The sequence below is a fragment of the Camellia sinensis genome, chromosome 2 (assembly GCF_055761805.1).
Source record: "Camellia sinensis isolate YWXY chromosome 2, ASM5576180v1, whole genome shotgun sequence".
Classification (NCBI taxonomy): domain Eukaryota; kingdom Viridiplantae; phylum Streptophyta; class Magnoliopsida; order Ericales; family Theaceae; genus Camellia; species Camellia sinensis.
In genome coordinates, this window is record NC_138962.1 from 135,996,898 (window position 1) to 136,017,770 (window position 20,873).

The 20,873-nt window shown below is 44.6% G+C and overlaps 1 protein-coding gene across 1 annotated transcript in view; it reads left to right on the forward strand.

Moving 5' to 3' along the window:
• Positions 1-358: 358 nt before the first annotated feature.
• Positions 359-20,873, forward strand: part of LOC145819066 (uncharacterized) — a 35,089-nt gene continuing 14,574 nt past the window's right edge. The window contains exon 1 of the mRNA XM_082913051.1: positions 359-593. Within this exon, the coding sequence (XP_082769177.1) occupies positions 359-593 (235 nt within the window). The remainder of the gene's footprint in view (positions 594-20,873) is intronic.

Sequence of the window (20,873 nt, forward strand, 5' to 3'; positions counted from 1 at the left end):
GGCAGTGATTTTGGGGAATAGTGATCAGTAGTAGAGTACAGTTATTCAGCTATGCTTGTGTCTATTTTGATTGGGCCGAAATGCTGCGTGTTTTCTTTTTCAAGGTTCAGAGATTCAGTACAGAATAGCCAGTATTCTCCTTGGCTGAGGCAAGGCAGTTATCTGATCCGTCAATCACTGTTCAGTTCAGCGGACTTATGATGACCCAAAGTTTAGAAGAAATTGTGGTTATGGAAGCCGCATTAGACCAAGGAATCATCTCGCAGGATGAAGCCAATGTTGATGTACCACATCCACCCAGGTCGCCTGTTGCACACCCGATCTGGACACCCCAGTTGTATCAAGCTCGTGAGTGGGAATGATTGGTGACCTCCAGAGGTCCGTGGCTGATCTCGCTTATGGAATGTCGGCCACACCACCAGCCACATCATATGCCGGGAATTTTGTACCGCAGGAGCCCCTGCTACTAGGGCGAATTATGATCAAGCTCAGCCAACCTGAGGCTGTCTCAAGCTACAGCAATGACATGTCAACAACAACCAGGTTTCACTTTGATATAGCAACCCAAACCCTCGATCAGGCTCAGGGTAGAGGTAAGAACCAAGTGGGAACAGATGCCAATCCCGTTGAACAACTGCTATGGGTAGTCGAGGCTTTGAAAGCCGAGGGGATGAATAAGCAGCAGGTATTCGCAGTTGTGGCCAAGACTGTGGATGATACTTTCCCCACTCCAACTGAGGAGAGTTCCCGCCAGGAGGAAAATTGGGATAGGCCCCGTCATGCCAGAATAGTTCCTTCCACTCATAACCCTGCACCTGGAAGAGATCAGAAAGCCAAGGCAGTGCTTGCCAATCCTTTCGCTAGTGCGTCTAGCAAGAATCCACAAACTTCGAAGTATCTGTCCCGAGGGCGCAGACTCTTTCACGCCCTCTACATGCCTCTGTCTAAGGCACTTCAAATCCTGGCTGAAAAGGAGCATCTTAAACCCCTCGAGCCTAGGCCTCTCCCTAGTCATCTTCCAGCAGGCCATGATGTTACTCAGTACTGCGCGTACCATCAGCAAACCGGTCATCCCAACGACAACTGCTTCCGGCTTCGCCATGGAGTACAGGACTTGATCGACAATATGATCATCCTCCCGCCTACCTCAACAAAGTCTGTCACCACTGAGCTATTGGACTTCAAGGATACTACAAGTATGTGATCAGGGGTTGGACCACCTGCGGGCGGCGCTCGGTTTATTTCAAGATGTGGCGTCTGGCACGCACTTTTTTTGAGCATCTGCGAATGCTAATTTTGTAGTTCCTGACTTGGGTATTGAGTCAGTTCGATGGTCTTGTTTTCAGTCTGTCTCTTTGTTTTGAGTCAGTCTTTTTGCTTAAGGGTCTGTCTTGTTGTACGGAGTCAGTCCCATTGTATAGAATGTCAGGTGATCCCGGGGTTGTTGCCTCGAACACCGTTTTGTTTTGTAAATTATCCTTTTGCTTTCTTTTTTAAGTCTGTCTCTGCTGTGGGGCCAGTTGTAGCTAGGAAATCTGAATGAAACAGCTGCGGCTATCATGATTCCGTGCTTACTGCTACTTTGAGCTAGTTGTGCCAGAGGATTTGAATGAAACGGCGGAACATCTCACTTATTCTTCTGCACCCCAAAATCATTGCATTGACCTAAGTTTTTCCAAACTTTTTGAACACTGCGGTGAAAACGAAGAGGGAGGAATTCCTCGGGCTTTGTAAAAATTTGATCATTTGAGAGAAAGAGAGGCATGCTAAGCCCTTAATGAATGAGATCATGTTTGTTAACGTGAGCAATGAGAAGGACCCTAGCTTGATCCAGATTGGTTCCACATTATCTTCAGCGGGAGCGATTTGTCGTTTTCTTAAAAACTTTCAAAAACAAAATGTTTTGCACAGTCCTGCGAAGACTTGCGTAGAATCACTCTTGAGATTGTGCAGCTTTGGATCGCTCTCAGCCTCATGACTTGAGCCCTTGCTTTCAAACCTTGGACCTTAGGTTCAGACTGTTCAACGATCAACCGCGATGTAAGGCCTGTGTGGCCAGATTTGAAGCAACCCTTGAACAAGAGGCACCAAAGTCAGATCAAGAAGATCAGACCTCATCAGAAGAAGCTTGCAAAGCTAAATCAGAAGCAGCCCTCGAACTAGGGACAAAAATGTCCGATGTGCTTGAAGAGCCGAAGATGGATCCTTCTGTAAATCAATACAACAGTCACTCTCCTGGATACGGATGGCTTCAAAACCCGAAAACCATTTGGTATGGACTTGTTACACTTTTACCTTTTGAGAGGCTCGCTGGGCCAAAACCTCGGAAGGGCGACCCAGGCAAAAGTTAGAGCAATAGAAAAATACGAAAGAAAAAAAGAGAAAAAAAGAAAAGAAAAAAAAAGAGAGGAAAAATTGCAAAGAATAATAAAAAAAAAGAATGAAAAAAAAAGAAAAAGAAGAGAATTGAAAAGAAAAGAAAAACAAAGCTCGCAAGGTTGAAAACCCAAAAGAGCGGCCTTGGCAAAAGTTAGAGCGTAAAAAAGTGAGGGTTAATACACGAGTGTACCGTAACCTGAACTATGTAAGGCTTGATTCCCATGTTTGGGATATGTAGGCAACTTGACCTTGAAGTCCAGCCACAAACACTTCCAGATCAAGTGTGTCCATGTAATGGTTTTGATCATCCTTGCCTTCTCTGAATCTGATAGTTCGGTTGTGACAACCGGAACTACGTAAGGCTTGATTCCCATGTTTAGGATACTAGGTAACTTCATCTTGAAGTCCAACCACCAACACTTTCAAAGTGACTATGTCCATATATTGGTTTTGACCATCTTCGTCTTCTCTGTATCCGGGAGTCCGGTTGCGATCATCACCAATGAGAACTGTTCACAGTATGCTGCGGCATTATCCAGACAAGGGGCAACTTTCTGTTGCCATGAGTCGCCATTCAAACCAGGGGCAACTTTCCGTTGTCGTGTAGTGCCATCCAGACAAGGGGCAATTTTCCATTGCCTCCGATCCGAGGTTGTGCATCTCGAGAGTAAGTTCTGCGCTCGTTGAGCAGTGACGGTTTGCAAAAATAGTTTTTGAGAATTTTTACTGAGGATAACCATTTTCTCAAAAAATTATTTCATTTTCCAAAACTGGACCATTTTCTTGGACCCAAAAAAAAAAGAGAAATTTTCAGTGCTCATAGCCTGACTTGCATGATTTCAAATAAAAAATCGAACGACCATGTCAATCTAACTCTCATGTTGGTCAAAATTGTTTTAGTAGAAAACCGAAACAAAAAATGGTCAAAATGATGAATTAGGGGCACAGTTGAGTCAGGTGTTTTGTCTTTCCCCCGTCATTGACTACTTGCCAGAAGGGCACTCTACCTGCCAACAAGGGCACAACTGAGGTTAACAACTAAAGGGCTGAAAGCTCTCAACATCCTCCAAGCAACGAGGTATTAAATCAAGTGCGAAGCACGAATCGGAATGGATCAAAATACTCCTCTCCCTCATCCGGAACATCGACTAAACGTCACCGGAGGAAATAGTCGCGAGCTAACAATGTTAGGGATGAATCCACAACCTCTTGTTTATCCATCAACCACCCAGGGGAGGGATATAAAATGAGAGATTAAATAATAGAGAGGTGTAAGTTGAGAGAAAGTGAGCAAAAGCGTTTGAGTGAAAAAACGAGCCTGAGGGCCGAGTGATGTGAGAATCACAAATCAAAAAGGGTAGGAAAAATACCCGAAGAAACTGGCTCCTCGTGATTTGAGAGTTCTCTTGTCTTTGTAACACGTCTGTGTGTCGTGTCTTTTGTTTTGTTTACCGCGATTCATGTTTTACGTTTTTTTTTTTCGCTGTGTTCAGTCGTAGGCTCAACACTCGGTTAAAAACCCTTTTCCCAAATCGTTTTGTGCTCAGAGTGTGTAGACGCGCCCTCGCGGGCCTCAATGCTATAGTTCGGACTCGATTTGTATCGGTTCTTAATCTTATCTTGCAAAGTGCAATACAAGATGAATAAATCACCAAAGAGTTCAAATCCGGCAAATCGTTTTGAGAAAACAGATTTTTAGAAAGAAGTGCCAAACATGGACTGCTTTGCTAGATACAGAGTCGCCACCTAAATATTTTATTTTGGGAGAATTTAGGAAACCCTGACTCGTTGCCTAAGGCCACGTGTCCGTCATCACCAAAGTTGCCTTGGTTCGGGGACTTGGGTACGATTGGGGAAGGTCAGCTATGAGCACCCCCTCTCGCCCGATCCGAAGATCAATCTTTACTAACGATGATATCTAGTTTTGAAAACGTTATGTGTTCTTATTCCGATTAATTAGCTAATCTTACTATGTGATGCACACAACACAAAAGTATAGACTACAGCGCCTAATTTGGAACAAAGCATAGCATATCCGTTTGTTTGGAAATCGGTTTGAAATTTGCTACTCGCAAGTAGGCTAAAACATGGATTTCAATGAGTTGTTCCAACTCAAACAGTCCAACCTTCACCCACAGGCATTCAGGCAATTATGTCACATAAGCATATAGCCACATGGTAAGCATGGTGTCATGTTAACATTCACACTCATGCGAGATGCTAAAGCATAAAAACACTTACAGTGTACTCTAAGCCAAAACAAGAAATTAGTTAGCAATCATGCATGATTCTAGTTCATGTTAAAAATGGCTAATGCATCACATGCAGAATGTCACTAGAATAGGCTTGGCTAATCTATGGATGGCATATGAAATGTACAGATAACATGTATTCAACTTAGATTTGAAATACCATGCAATTAGTATGATGAGCCGAGCCCTGTGTATGCAATACAAATGAATGGGTGCATGCATGCATAGCATAAGGTATGCTAAATTAAATATGCCCTAATACTAACCATCAAAAGCAAGTAAGTAAAAGGGAGAAAGAGGTGGGGGTTGGAAGACATGCACACATGCACCCACACTTATTACAAATTTGCCCTCGCTCGGAGGGGCCAAAAGAATAATACAAATTAATTAACCTACAAGCTAATTAATTAATTAATACAACACTTAACTAATTAATGAATCAATTAAGCTACTGAAAGCAGTAAAAGGCCTCAGGAAGAGGGATGCACGCATGCTCGGATTGGCTTCGCTCGGAGATCCACCGCTATGCACAAGCTGCCACTGTTTCCACTGTTTTCCTCCTCTGAAAATGGCACAATTCCCAAGGGACACTCTCTGAACACTGTGGAACACCACCGACCAGGGGGAAACATCACCGGCTATGATGGGATGGTCATCGACCATCCATTGAGCTCTCGGCCATCCATAATTGGTCGATTGGCACTTGATGCAGCCGACCTGCCATCTTTGTCTGCAGAATCCTGTTTTGACAGCAGCAGAGGGCAAACATGGCATGGCAATGCATTTCAAAGCAATGTGTGCACCAACACACCCCTTATCATGTTTATGACTCAAAGGGGGATGGTACTCGATTCTCGGACCGCCAATCGCGCATTTCAATGCGTGATGGCCCAAGAAACCAAGTTGTGCATTTTGGTGTGGAATGAAATGCACATAAACAAACAATGGAGGCCCAACATCTATCATAATCAATTCAAGAGGCAAGGCATGCATGCTTAATGAAATGCAACCTAGGCATGCAAGCTAAACATGAAACATAAGGATGCAAACAAGCATGCTAAGATGCAAATATGTAACAAGTATGGAAGTTAACAAGCATGCAAAGATGCAATGTGAACATGCAAACATGCAAGACATATAACATGTTAAGCAATCAAAACAAGAGGAAATGCATGCCAAATGCAATGTGATTCAAGCATGCAACACATGCGATAGGCCAAGTATGCAACAACATGCAAGGCTAGCGTGCAACAACACGCGAATGAGGGTCTTAGACTAGTTTGGTCAGCTCTCAAATAAGCCAAAAACAGTGGCCAAATGCTAAGGAAATGAGGTGCAAATATACATACAAACATGCATGCAAATGGACCAACACTTAAGCATCAAAGAAGCAACCTTTAAGCACACGTAAAAGGGGATAATCATGGACAAATGGCATGCATAATAAGCTCTGAAATCATGTTATAAGAGGTGCCAAACCAAGTAAACAAGACAAGCCAAGCATGCAACAATGCCCAAAACTCAAGACAAGCCAAGGGGCTTAAACCAAAGCAATATGAAGCAAGCCTCAAAGGTCCATGAGGACCTAAAACAGGTCCAATGCAGGTCTAAACAAGACCAAAGACGCATCTAGATGGCATCTAAATGGTCTAAACATGGAAGCATACACAAAGGTCCAAACATGGAGCATAAGGCACAAGCCTTTTAAAGCATTAAAGGGGCATCAAATGCAAGCATACAAGCATACCATGAGGACTGAAATGACATGGTAAATGGTTCCAAACCACTGAAACAAAGCAAGTAAAGCATGCTGGAGGGGTCAACACTCAAGGCTCAAAAGGGGGATTACATGGTAGCTATACAAAGCACAGCATGGATGACCTTAACAACCAAAAACAGACCTTAGGTATACTAAAACATGCATAAAAGCTTCACAAAGCTAGGCCAAAACAAGTAAGCATAGTGGTCTAAATGATAGGCATATGTTAAGGCAATTCATGGCATTACAAGACAAGTATGCAAGGCAAGCATGATGTGTCTAAACCAATTAAAAACAGTGCTAAATAATGGAAAAATGAGCACAAATAACATTTAAGACATGACCAACATGCACTTAAACAAGATGCTCACACATGAGGCTAAAATGGCCAACATTGAAGGCAACAAGGAGAGGGGATGGCCCTCTTCTTCTTAGGTAAGGTGTAGCACTAGGTGTTTATGCACAAAATTAAGACACAAACACACTTATACACACACAAAGGCAAAGAGAGAGAGAGAGATATAGAGATAGGTGATACACAAACCCTAACCCTAGTCCAGACCTCTGGAACTCAACCTTCTAACCCTTGAGGAGGGAGGAGAAGGCCTCCCTTTGTAGAGGATCACTTTTGCAAAGCTTACAAAACAAGCTAAGCAAGAGTGAAATTCCTCCAAACATGTGTATGGAGGGGGGGCAAAGTGGGCGCCAGCTATCACAGCTGGCACAAAATATCAGCCAAAAGCAGATGCACAGTGGTCGGCCAGCCAAAGATGCCAAATTGGCCAAATCAATGGTCGGCCGACCATCAATAGTGCCGACCGACCAAATATTTGGCCGATAGCAACAAAACAGTGGCCGGTGGCCTCAAGCCATGGCCGGTGAGGTGTGGGGATGGCCAACAAGCTATTCCCTGCCCTCCAAAGCAAAAACACAAGCGTTTGGTGCAAAACCAAACACAAAACAGTCGAGTCAAGAGATCATGAGGCAAGGCGTGTGGCCAAGACCTCCGGGAACTCAAGACGAACACAAACATGGATGATCACCGAGTGTTCAAACGGTGACGTCCAAGTCTTGAGGACGGTAAAAAATGGGGTGTCTACAGTTGCCCCTCTTTGACAGAACTTGAAAGTCATAACAATGACGGGAGTGAGTGTCAAAGCCCAGAGACAACCCATTTTTGACAAGGCCGAACACTTAGACAAAGCATGCAAGACAATACAGATATGCGCCCAAGGGCGGGGCTAAAATGCAAGACAATGCACAAAGCCGAGCATAACTTATGATCATGCAAAGAAAGCTAAACAAAGCATAACATGCGACAATTTTAAGCAATCAAACACAAATCTAACTACATTACAATGTAGAAAGGATGTAAGAGAATTATGTAATTCTCGCTACGTGTCACGCGGAGAATACAATACTTGTCCGGTTTGTCTGGTTGCGCCAGCCTTAAATGAACTGTACATGCAATATCGTACCTGTAAAAGAGAGGAACTTAATAGGTATAATATTGTTAGCAACATGCATGACAATGCAAGTTAAGACTGCGTGACAATGCTAATGAAGAAGTGCATAACAATGCAACCTATACGCGATGCACAATATATGCGGAATGGATGCAACATGATAATGCAATATATACAAAACTATGCATAAACAATGCAAACGATATGCAATGCATTTAAAACATGATCAAACCATAAGCAGTTCAAAACCACACGAATATCATGAAGATGATGGAGATTCAAAGTCCGTTTACCATATAAAAGGTGACGACACCCTCAAACCACAATACCATCAGTGGAATAGGCACGTACACATGCAGAACTATGAGTTGTGTAGACGGACACAAGATACAAGTAATTGGGTGGGATGATATAAGTGGGGAAATGACCAGCTGAGGAAAGACCGCAATCCTAAATGCTAGACGCAACAAATTACACGACAATGTAATATATACAATGGATAAGGCCTACGGCCAAACCGTATCTTGCCTAGGAAAGGCATGGACACAAACAAGCCACGTTTAACACAGAAACGGTGCCGTCACCCAGAACACTAGGTGTGTACACATAATATTATAACTGTGCTCCAACGCGAAAAGTATGGGCATATACCAGACCAAGCTCAACATGGAAAGGCATAAGCCATAGATAGATAATGCAGTGAATGCATGAAAGTTACAATGCAATATATACAATATGCAATGGATGTAATGGAAGAGGCCTACGGCCAAACTGTATCTTGCCTAGGAAAGGCATGGACACATACAAACCGCGTCTAACACAAAAACGGTGCCGTCACCCTCAAACCACAATACCAGCAGTGGAATAGGTGCGTACACATAATATCATAACTGTGCTTCGACGTGAAAAATATGGGCACATACCAGACCAAGCTCAACATGGAAAGGCGCAAGCCATAGATGGATGTGATGCAGTGAATGCATGCAAGCAACAATGCAATGTATACAATATGCAATGGATGTAAATGTAATATTTACAGTGATGCATGACATATGCACTATTTATAATGTAATGCATGACATATGCATGTTGGTTTTTTTTTTTTTTTTTGTTTTTTTTTTTTTTTGAAAAATGCATGAAAAGTGCAAATGGAGGAAAAATGCATGATAATGTATGTTTGTTTTTTTGTTTTTGTTTTTTTTTTTTGAAATGCATGAAACGTGCATGATAATGCAAATGAAATGAGTGCGTGATGACGCGCGTCTTTGAGACGCATGACAATGCGCATGATTTTGAATGCGCGACAATGCGCGTCTTTTGAAATGCATAACAATGCACAATGAATTTGAATGCGCGACAATGCGTGGCTTTTGAGATGCATGACAATGCACATGATCTTGAATGCGCGACAGCATAAGGAAGATGCATGACGATGCATGTAACGTGCGCATGACGATGCGGCCTAAAGAAGATGCATAATAATGCGAGCATGATATGCGCTACAATGCACAAGGTGTGTGCATAACAATGCGAGTGAGGGATGCATGACAATGCAACCTAAGATAAAATTCGCCAAGAGTCGTTCGGGCATGACAAACACCAAAGGACTTGCACCTTCAGAGGATTTAAGGTCTCCCAGACCGAGCGTATTTAAGGTCTCGCCAGACCGCATGGAGGTGCATAACAATGCAAGTAAGGTATGCACAATGAAATGAGATACGCCTACCAAAAAGCCGTTCGGGCACGACAAACACCAAAGGATTTGCACCTTTAGAGGATTTAAGGTCTCTTAGACCGTAAATTAAAATGCATAACAATGCAAGTAAGATAAGCATGATAATGCAAATGAGATACGTATGACAATGTAAGTTGAGGGATGCATGACAATGCTACCTAAGATAAAATGCATATCAAATGCAAGTCGAGGGATGCATGACAATGCAACCTAACACCAAAGGACTTGCACCTTTAGAGGACTTAAGGTCTCCTAGACCGTTAGGATTTAAGGTCTCCTAGACCGAGCGTATTTAAGGTCTCGCCTTAAATACAATGCAAGTCGGCGTGCACTTGACAATGCAAGTCGGCGTGCACTTGACAATGCGTGTATGCATGCATAATGATGCAATGCATTTGAAGTAGTTTCCGAATGTTTGCAAGATATGAAAAGGATACGAAAAGGATACACCCTTGCACGCATTCGAGTGCTACGCACAGAAAACACGGTCCGAGGTCAAAACGGAGTCCGGTTGAGCTTCAAAAATGAACTCTCTTGCACTGTGTTGAGCAATGGAGGCCCCAAACCACATCAAAGACCCATCCATCGGCCACAAAAAAAGTCCACCGGCCATATATTTGGCCGACCGGCCAACAATGTGGCCGACTGGCCAAATATGCCTGAATCGGGGCAGTTTGGTCAAATCGGCACGAGACTTTAAATATAGGGCTTCTAGCCCTATATTTTCACTTCCGTCTTGCTCGAAATTTCCTGCTCCTTCTCTCTAGGCTATTTTTCTTCCTTCGATCCACCATTTTCCTGGGTTTTAGGGCCCGTTTCAACGTTTGATTCGCGAATACCTTCGTGTTTCGAATATTTTGAACCGAACAAAACTTTGTTTCGGCGTCTTTTTCTCGACTTTCACCACTCGGGGTTTGTTTCCCTCAAGTTTACCTTGATTTCTGTGCCTTTTCTGCACCCCGACCTTTCCGGCCATTTTTCACCCTCCCGGGGTTGACTTTTCGGTTGACTTTTCGTATTCTTGCCCGGTTTTCACTCTTCTAGCCATTTTAGCACCATTCTCGAGATGGCGGACGACATTCCAGGCGGTGGGGCTCTCCCAGAGATAGATATGGACCTAGAGGCCGAGCTCTTGCCGCTTCACATCTGGCCGTTCGATCCGATGGCCTACAGACCGGCGATTCACGTGCTACCACCTGACGGACTTCGCTAGTTTAGGAGTTTTGACAGGAGGGTGCCACCAGAGCGGCTTCTGCGTGAGCCAGAGACACACCTTTCATACGGTGCTTCTAAGGTATATTCTTCCCAATTTCATTTTCTGCAAAGTAGAATACCTAACTGCCATAGTCGATTCTGCCTTTAACTGTTTGATCCGGATACACCGATATACTATATGCTGTAGTTGATTGTGAACACACCTGCATTCAGTATCTGTTTGAATTGGAACATGCGCACACACACTGTATTTGCCCTGAACCACTCAAACACCCTCACACATCATACACTGTAGTTCACTGCGAGCACACTGGCACCCAATGTCTGTTTGAATCTAAACACGTGCACACATACTATATATGTACCGAACCACTTAAACACACTGCCACATCATATGCTGTAGTTCACTGCGAGCACACCGGCACCCAATGTCTGTTTGAATCTGAACACGTGCACACACGCTATATCTGTACTAATTCTGAATGCTCTTCAAAACTATATATTGAATATTGCTTCGCAACTGTTTACTTTTGAATACAGGGGGATTTCCATGCCTTCCGGGGGTATGGGAATGTTGCTGCCCGCGGATGGTACATGGTGCCACTGGACACAGTCCGTCACATTGTCGACCAGGCTGGCTTCGGCACCTTCTGCAGGGGACTCTCACGCGTTACCGTGAGCAGGCCTCTTCTTGCCACTCTGGTGGAGAGGTGGTGGGACACCACCGACTCATTCCACTTCTCTGCCACGGGAGACATGACGATGACTCCCTATGACTTCTCGATGCTCACTGGCATCGGGGTAGGGGATGATCCGATCCCCTTTGATACAGACATGGATGAGTGGGAGGCCACTCAGATATATTTGCTCGTCGAGCTGCCGCCTCTCACTCGTCCAAGCTTCGTCAGATACTCGTGGTTTGAGGACCACTTCTGGATTCAACCAGCTTTAGCTGAGGAGACACCGATGGCTCAGGAAGAGGCGGAGCGGTATGCACGCGGCTTCCTCATGTTCTTACTGGGGACGACCATCTTCGCCGATCGGGCGAACACCATGCCTCTCTGTTTGCTGAGCGCTTTAGTGGACGTCACACGGATCCTGCGCTACGACTGGGGTGGGGCGGCCTTGGCCACACTCTATGGATATCATGATCTCTGCAGTGTTCCTTTTCCTCGCGTCCTCTCCCCAATACCAACACACCTCCACCACCGCGGCCGCCGCAACAACAACAACAACAACCACCCACATTATCAACCTCTCTAGAATAGATGTCTGTTATATTTTCTGTAGTCAATTTCTTAGTCTTTACCATTTCTATATCCAAAAACTAATCTCTTTTTTTGTTAGTCTAAAAAATAAAAAATTAAATGATGAGCTTATATGAGATTCTACTACTCTCTTTCTTACCCAATTCGAAAACAACCTCTCCAAAACAGAATGATTATGTAGTTTTATCTGTTTGGTATGTTTCTATTTGGTATTTTTTCATTTTTTTTTTGTTTGGCCCAAGTGTGATATATCTTAAGGCACGGGTTATAGTCTAATTCTAATGATAGCCAAATTTTTGTTTGGCCTAAATCTTCAAGTCTGTTGATGGAATTGAGGTCTTGATCATCATTTCTGTTGGTGGAATTGATCTTGCAATTTATGTGTTATGCTTTATTAATTTGAATACATTCCTCTCTAATTTTGATTCATATTTTAATCTCATCATTAATTGTACCGTGCCTTCAGGCACGGGCATACGCTAGTTCATCTATATTTCAATTAATCCTGATGTTATCACCATAACTGCTTCGTATTCTTCGTCTCCACTTCAATCCAAATTTAAGAATCTTGTAATTATTATTATATATATATATGAAGTTGTGTTATGTCAACACCCTAGGGAGTTTCCAGAGTTTTTGGCTGAATGCCTTGCCTCCGGGCCTTTGAACTCTTTGTGTTTAGGCTCGGTTTGTAGACCAAGCCTTGTTTCCCTTCCCTGGAGGGAGGAAGAGGTCTTGTAAACCACTTTTTGTGGTCATAGACCACTTTTCCTGCTTGGAGACTAGTTTTTGGTTTTTGGAGCCTTCGGTCGCGCGCCTTGTCTTGGGACTGCTTAACGCTCTCTGTTTGGCGTGGTTTTTGAGCCACACCTTGTTGCCTCTGCCTAGAGGGACACTGTGGTCTTGGAGACCGCTTTTGTGGTCGTAGACCACTTTTGGTGCCTGTAGACTAGTGTTCGAGGCTCCCGGCTGCGCGCCTTGCTTCCTGAACTTTCGTCTTGCATCCTGTTTGATTTTTTTTGGTACAAACCTTGTTTTCCTTGTTTGGAAGGTGGTACAAGGGTGGGAGACCAGTTCTTCCCCTTGGAGACCACTTTCCTTCCAACCAGCCAGTTTTCTGGTCAGGCAACTTGTTTTCTTGGTCTTTGGGCCACCTTTTTTGGTCGGCCACCACACCACCACCTTGCTTTCACGTTGCAGACCATCTCCCCCCCATGGCCGACCACGTTCTTCCCTGGCCGACCACTTGCACTAGTCGGCCGACCAGTGTGAGTAGCTGGCCGACCACTTCAAGTGGTCGGCAGCTTTCCATCACCTTTTTGGAGATATTTTTAGGCCAGCTGTTACAGCTGGAAGGCACAGAAGCCATCCTTCATACACGTGTATGGAGGGATGGCTTTAGGCCAAAAGCTTGTCCAACAAGCTTGTTGCATGTTTTCTATAAAAGGGAGCCTCCTCTCTCATGCCTTAGGTTCAGAAAAAATGGCTGAGAGTGATACATACACCTTTGTAACTATCTTGCACCTTCTTTTCATTTTTGTGCTTGTAAGTGCATTTTCATCATACTATTGCACACAAACACACACTCAAACCCCATCTTATTGTTGCTGAGGCACTTTGAGGTTGATTTTGGAGTTTTTAGACTGGTTGAATGTCACGCCCTCAAAATAATAACATTAAACTCATCAAATAAAACATTCATTGACATACGAAATATCCACATTCTTCTATTCATCAGAGTTTCATTACAAAAGTATTACATGTTAACAACAAAAGCAAAATGCCCTACGGGCTTACAGCTTTCCAAGTTAACACTTGGTTACAACAAAAGAGTGCTAACTCATCTACACATTAAGCCCTCGGCTTGAATATACATGTAATACATCAAAAAGAACTTAAACAACAAAAATCTGCCCGCCTCTAGCCTCCCAAGCTATGACCTTGGAGGTGGCATGCTACCTGTACCTAAAAATGATATTCCCATATAGGGTGAGCCACAGCCCAGTAGAAATATACTAAACCAACTATGAACAATGAGTAGAAGATTACCAATTGATAGATGGCCAACACTGATACATCCACATGAATCACACATTATGTTATACGACTTATGAGGCCAAGTTACTTTTGATTTTCCCTTTTTCAACAGATAAGCATATTAGCTCTATCATCATCTCAACAGATATGTATAAAAACTTTATCCCACGTTCACAGATAAGCATATAAGCTGTATCCACACTTCACAAAGATAAGCATATGAGCTCTATCTTCACTTCTCTAGACAAGCATATGAGTTGTATCTACGGAGTTCATCCCCTATCTTCTCCCAATACTATCCGGTTTAGAGGTACATCCCCCATCTTCCCCTAAACCGCGGAGTACATCCCCCATCTCCTCCTCTACACATAACGTATACAAACACATTGGTTCTATATACAATCACTCAATACATACAGTTAAAGTATTCTATCAACCGTCAAATTCCATGACACATTCCATTGATTAGTTTTCATTTGCCTAATCATCATGCATTGTCTACAACAATCACGACTATCCTCCACCGATAGCCCAAAGCAGTTATTTCTAAATAGAAAATAAATGCACCAATGGATATTCTATCAACATTTCAATTCGGCGAGTGATAAATAATTCAACTACACCCTTTAACCCCATGCATTCCCAATCTCAACAATTCCATTTCATTTCGTCATTTCTCACAATTAATTATCCCAATTAATCAAACAAAGTAATTAGGTCATTTTCCATAATTAACATTACAACCCTTAGGTCCCATTTTCATCAATGATTCAACATTTATTCCATTTCTCTATGCCAAACATGCATCTAGGTTTATTATAAATAAAACCCCAACTTTTGTAAAATAACACAAAAGCCCCAAACTTTCACAAAATTACCAAACCAACCCCAACATCTCAAAATACCAAAATTTAAAGACAAAATCCATAGAGAGGAGTAGGATATCCCTACCTCAAATCCGGAGCCGCAAGGGAGAAGATGACAAAACCCAACGTGCTCCAAATCCTGAAATTTTCAGATTAAAAAGTAGCCCTCGACGATCAACAACTTTTTTGTAAAGGCCAAAGATGAGCAAATCACTCCTACTAGATCAAAACCTAGAGAGAAGGTAGAGTTCTAGAGTGAGAGGCTCAACAATGGTGTTTTTTGGGAAAGTAGGAGAGAGAAGAGAAAGTGAAAAGTGATTTGAAAAGTCAAAACTCGGAACTTAAGCCCAGTCGCCTCGCTCGAGCGTCCAACACACCGCTCGAGCGTCACTTACAGACTTCCACTCGAGCGTCAACAATCCCGCTCGAGCGGCGGATGCACACTTCCAGAACTTTTACAAAACTAGGTCTCCGCTCGAGCGTCAACTGTCCCACTTGAGCGTCACACACAGAACCCCGCTCGAGCGGCCAATCCCACGCTCGAGCTTCCAACACTGCACAGGAAATACTGGATGGGTGCAATTCGTGCTCGAGCGCCAAAACCCCCGCTCGAGCGGACAGGTCAAAATCTGGGCAACTAGTTTTGGTTTCTAAACTCAACCAACCTGTAACAAACCTGCCCAACACATCCTATGACTCAAATACGAAGTAAAAAGGATGTAAGCAAGATAATAATCAACTACCAACATCCACGGACACATGTCCGGATCACTGTACAACACGGGTAAACCCGGGATCGCTATAACCTCCCCCCCTTAAAGAATTTCGTCCCCGAAATTAAGCACAAGTTTTCAAAAAAAAAAAAAAACAGGTTTCCCTCCATTTTAAAAAATGTTACATTTTAACATTCAACAATTCGACCCGTTACCGGTCATCCCATCCCTTTAACAAGAGGCATTTCACAATATGTAAACAACATATGTACTTTCAACATACATCAACATTACGCATTTCCTTTCCAATTTCAACAATATATTCAACGTATATAATGTCACATTCAACTCCCATATGAGGCAAGTTCCAAAACATACTTCCAATAAACCAAACATTTTCAATGTTTCACAATTTAAGACATATATAAAAGCTCTTAAGTTCAACAATAGTTCAAAATTTAAATAGAAGATTACATATCAACAAACAAGTCCGGATATTTCTCACGGACTTCCAACTCACGTTCCCAAGTGGCTTCCTCCACTCCGTGATGTTTCCACAAGACTTTCACCAAAGGAATAGTCTTGCCACGCAGGACCTGATCCCGCCTGTCCAAGACCTGAACCGGTCTCTCCTCATACGAGGCATCGTCATCTACCTCTAAATCGGTCCAATCCAATACATGTGATGGATCTAGCTCATACTTCCGAAGCATACTCACATGAAACACGTCATGAACTCCGAACAACTGCGGCGGTAAGGCTAAACGATAAGCAACCTCCCTAATCCTCTCAAGGATCTCAAAAGGACCAATAAACCGAGGGGATAACTTCCCACTCTTCCCTAACCTCATCAAGCCTCGCCTAGGTGATATTTTCAAGAAAACATGATCACCTACCTCAAACGCCAAAGGCCTCCTCCTACGGTCAGCATAAGATTTCTGACGACTCTGGGCTGTAACAAGCCTCCTACGGATAAGTTCAACTTTCTCCGTCGTCTCCCTAACCAACTCCGGACCCAACAAAGATGCATCACCCACCTCGGCCCAACAAACTGGAGACCTACACGGCCGGCCATACAAGGCCTCGAACGGTGCCATACCGATACTAGACTGAAAGCTGTTGTTATAGGCAAACTCTACCAAGGGTAAGTGCCTCTCCCACGTCCCACTGAAGTCCAGGACACAACCCCGAAGCATATCCTCGAGGGTCTGAATAGTACGCTCGGACTGCCCGTCAGTCTGAGGATGATAAGCCGTACTAAAGGTCAACTTAGTACCCAAGGCACTCTGCAAACTCTGCCATAACCTAGCAGTAAAACGAGGGTCTCTATCTGAGATGATCGTCACTGGGACCCCGTGCAATCTCACTATATCCCGAACATACAAGTCGGCGAGATGGTCTACCGAATCTCTCACACGCATAGGAATGAAGTGCGCCGACTTAGTCAACCGGTCTACAACCACCCAAATAGCATCACTACCCCGCTGAGTCCTCGAAAGACCTACAACAAAGTCCATAGTGATATGTTCCCACTTCCACTCGGCAATAGGCAAGGGTTGCAACAAACCCGCTGGCCTCTGATGCTCGGCCTTCACTTGCTAGCAAGTAAGGCACTTAGACACGAAAGCTGCCACATCTCTCTTCATACCTCGCCACCAAAACTGGCGACCCAAATCCCGATACATCTTAGTACCTCCGGGATGCACCGCAAGACGTGAATGGTGAAACTCTCGGAGTACTTCCTCTCGGCAAGACTCCGGCACAAACAAACGGTCTCGGTATCTCACACTCAGGTCGGGATACACCGTCAAACCCTTCTCAACTTTCCCACTGGAGATCTTCTCTCGGAAGGACTCTACCTCAAGATCACCTCTCTGTGCCTCTAACACTCTAGTCACAAGTGTAGGCTACGCAACAACAGAAAACAAGGCCGCAACCTCAACGGATTCGCCCAGTAGCAAATCGAACTCGCCAAGTGCTCCCAACATCTCCCATTCCTGGATGGCTATACAAGCTACATCACTAATGGATTTCCTACTAAGGGCATTGGCCACAACATTGGCCTTTCCCGGGTGATAGTGCAACTCAAAATCATAGTCCTCAATGAACTCCATCCATCTCCTCTGTCTCAAATTCAAGTCTCTCTGTGTAAACAGATACTTCAAACTCTTGTGGTCCGAGAACACCTCGAACTTCTCACCATAAAGGTAGTGCCTCCAAATCTTCAAGGCAAAGATCACTGCTGCTAATTCTAGGTCGTGTGTGGGGTAATTCTTCTCGTGAATTTTTAACTGACGTGAGCCATAAGCTACCACTTTCCCTTCTTGCATCAACACACAACCCAAACCCTCTCGCGAGGCATCACAATAAACCGCATAACCCAACCCTCTCTCCGGGATAATCAAAATCGGAGCGGTGGTCAATTTAACCTTCAACTCTTGGAACGACTTTTCACAAGTCTCACTCCATACAAACTTGACCCCTTTACGCATCAATCTAGTCAACGGCGAAGCTAGTCTGGAGAAATCTTTCACAAACTGACGGTAATACCCAGCTAATCCCAGAAAATTGCGGATCTCAAACACGCTCTTAGGCTGTGCCCAATCTTGCACTGCCTCTACCTTGGATGTATCAACAGACACTCCTTCCCCGGATACCACGTGGCCTAAGAATTTCACCTCTCCTAGCCAGAACTCACACTTCCCAAACTTGGCATACATCCTATGGGCTCTAAGCAACTCAAGCACCACTCTCAAGTGTTCCTTGTGCTCCTCCTCTGAAGGCGAATAGATAAGGATGTTGTCTACGAAAACGACTACAAAACGGTCTAAAAATTCCCGGAAGATCCGGTTCATCAAGTCCATAAAAACTGCCGGTGCATTGGTAAGCTCAAATGGCATTACCAGAAACTCATAATGGCCATACCGCGTACGGAATGCCGTCTTAAGAATATCCTCCTCCCTGACCCTCCACTGGTGGTAACCCGATCTCAAGTCTATCTTAGAGAAACAACGGGAACCCTTCAACTGCTCAAACAAATCATCTATACGGGGCATAGGGTACTTATTCTTGACCGTAGCCCGATTCAACTTCCTGTAGTCTTTACACAATCTCATGACACCATCTTTCTTTTTAGCAAAGAGGGCCGATGCTCCCCACGGTGAAACACTAGGGCGAACAAAACCCTTATCTAGCAATTCCTGGAGCTGAACTTTCAACTCAACCAACTCTGCTGGAGCAAAACGGTAAGGTGCCATAGAAATCGGCGCCGTCCCGGGCACTAGATCAATAGAGAACTCTATCTCTCGGTGAGGTGGCAAACTAACAAGGTCTTTGGGAAATACATCCGAATACTCACAAATCACCCTCGGCAATACAATCTGGGTTTCATCACACTCACCACTTTCAAAGCTAGCAAGTAGACCATTAAGCTCATTTCGCCCTCGCGAATCATACCCCGGTGGTAAAACACAACCAACCCGGTCTCCTAAGAAATGGAACCACTCCCCGCTCAAGGTACATAACGTGACCCTCTGGCGGTAGCAATCGATAACAGCCCCGTATGACGATAGCCAGTCCATACCCAAAATAACATCAAAGCCCTTCATGGGCATGACAACAAACGGAAAAGGAAACCTATGGTCGGCGACCTCTATATCACAACCCCTAACACCTTGTTTCAAGATCAACTCACCACCCAAAGGCGATACCACACAAATAGGAGATGCTAACTGTGCCAACTCCAATTCTAAAACAGATGCAAATGCAGCAGATACAAAAGAATGAGATGCACCCGTGTCAATCAACACACTAGCAACCGAGTTACAAAACAGAAAAGTACCTCTCACTACTGATGGAGCCGGTACTAAATCTTGCGCGGTAACAGCATACACGCGTCCTGTGGGCCCCTGCTCCACCTGCTCACCTCTAGGAGCATACGACTGATGTACTAACTGGGACGACGAAGCCCCCAGATTGGGCCTCGAGGCCTGCACAGACTGAGCTAGCTGAAATCCCTACGTCTGTCTAGAACTAGACGTTCCTGAAGTGGCACTCAACTGTGGGCAAAACCTCTTCAGGTGCCCAGGCTGTCCACACTAATAACAAGACAAGGGCTGCCCCCTGCCCAAACTCTGACTCTGCGGTCTAGCTGAAGAAGGAGTAGCTCTCTGACCCCCACCCTTCTGCGGGCAAACTGAAACCTTGTGACCCAGCTGGCCACACTTGTAACAAGCAAACTCCCCCTGATTGCCTCTCCCCGAGCCTGCACTCGGCACTGGAAAGGTCAATCTAGAAACTGCACCCTGAGGCTGCTGAGGGTTATAACCCCTCTGTCTCCTGCCATCACCTTGACCATCCTGTCTCCTCTTGGAGCCCCTCGGCTCTTGCTCCTCTTCCTGCATCATAATTTCCATATGAGCAGCAGCATCTACCAGGTGTCTATACACTCGGATGTAAGACCCACCAACTCTCAACTTGAGGCCCCGCCTCAACTTCCGCTCAAACTCATAGCAACGGCATTCCTCAGACGCCACCAGTTCAGGTGCAAACCTGGACAGACTGGTAAAAGTAGCCTCAAACTCGGCCACTGACAAGCCTTGCTGTTTAAGCCGGCTAAACTGATCCCTCAGCTTCTCCCTAGCTGCTGCAGACAATAACCACTCCTGAAAAGCATTCACAAACGCCTCCCATGTACCCCCAACACGAGCCTTCTCATACTTCCCCCATTGACTCGCATCTCCCTTCAGTTGGAAGGATGCCAAGGTCACTTTCAGTGCTCCGTCCTCGATGCCAAGCATCTCGAACGTCTTACTCATTTGCTCTAGCCACTCATCGGCCTTCAGTGGCTCCTTCAGATCCCCGATAAACTCACCCGGATTAGACCAGAAAAACTCCCTCTTCAAGAAAGAAGGCCCTGCCTCAGCTGCCTGATTCCCATCTCTAAGAATACCCAAAGCTCCTGCTATCTCTCGGGCCAAGGCACCAATGGCCTGTTGACCCGCTGGCTTGGCCACATTGGCCTGGCCAACTCCCTCCTGCACTGCCGGAATCTCATCCGGTAAAGGTACTTCCTGCCTCGCAGGTCTACCACGCCTAGTACCTCTTCCTCGTCCTGACATCCTAATAAAGGTAATACAGAACGTTAGCACATTCACAAATGTGCCGAAACTAAACACTCACGT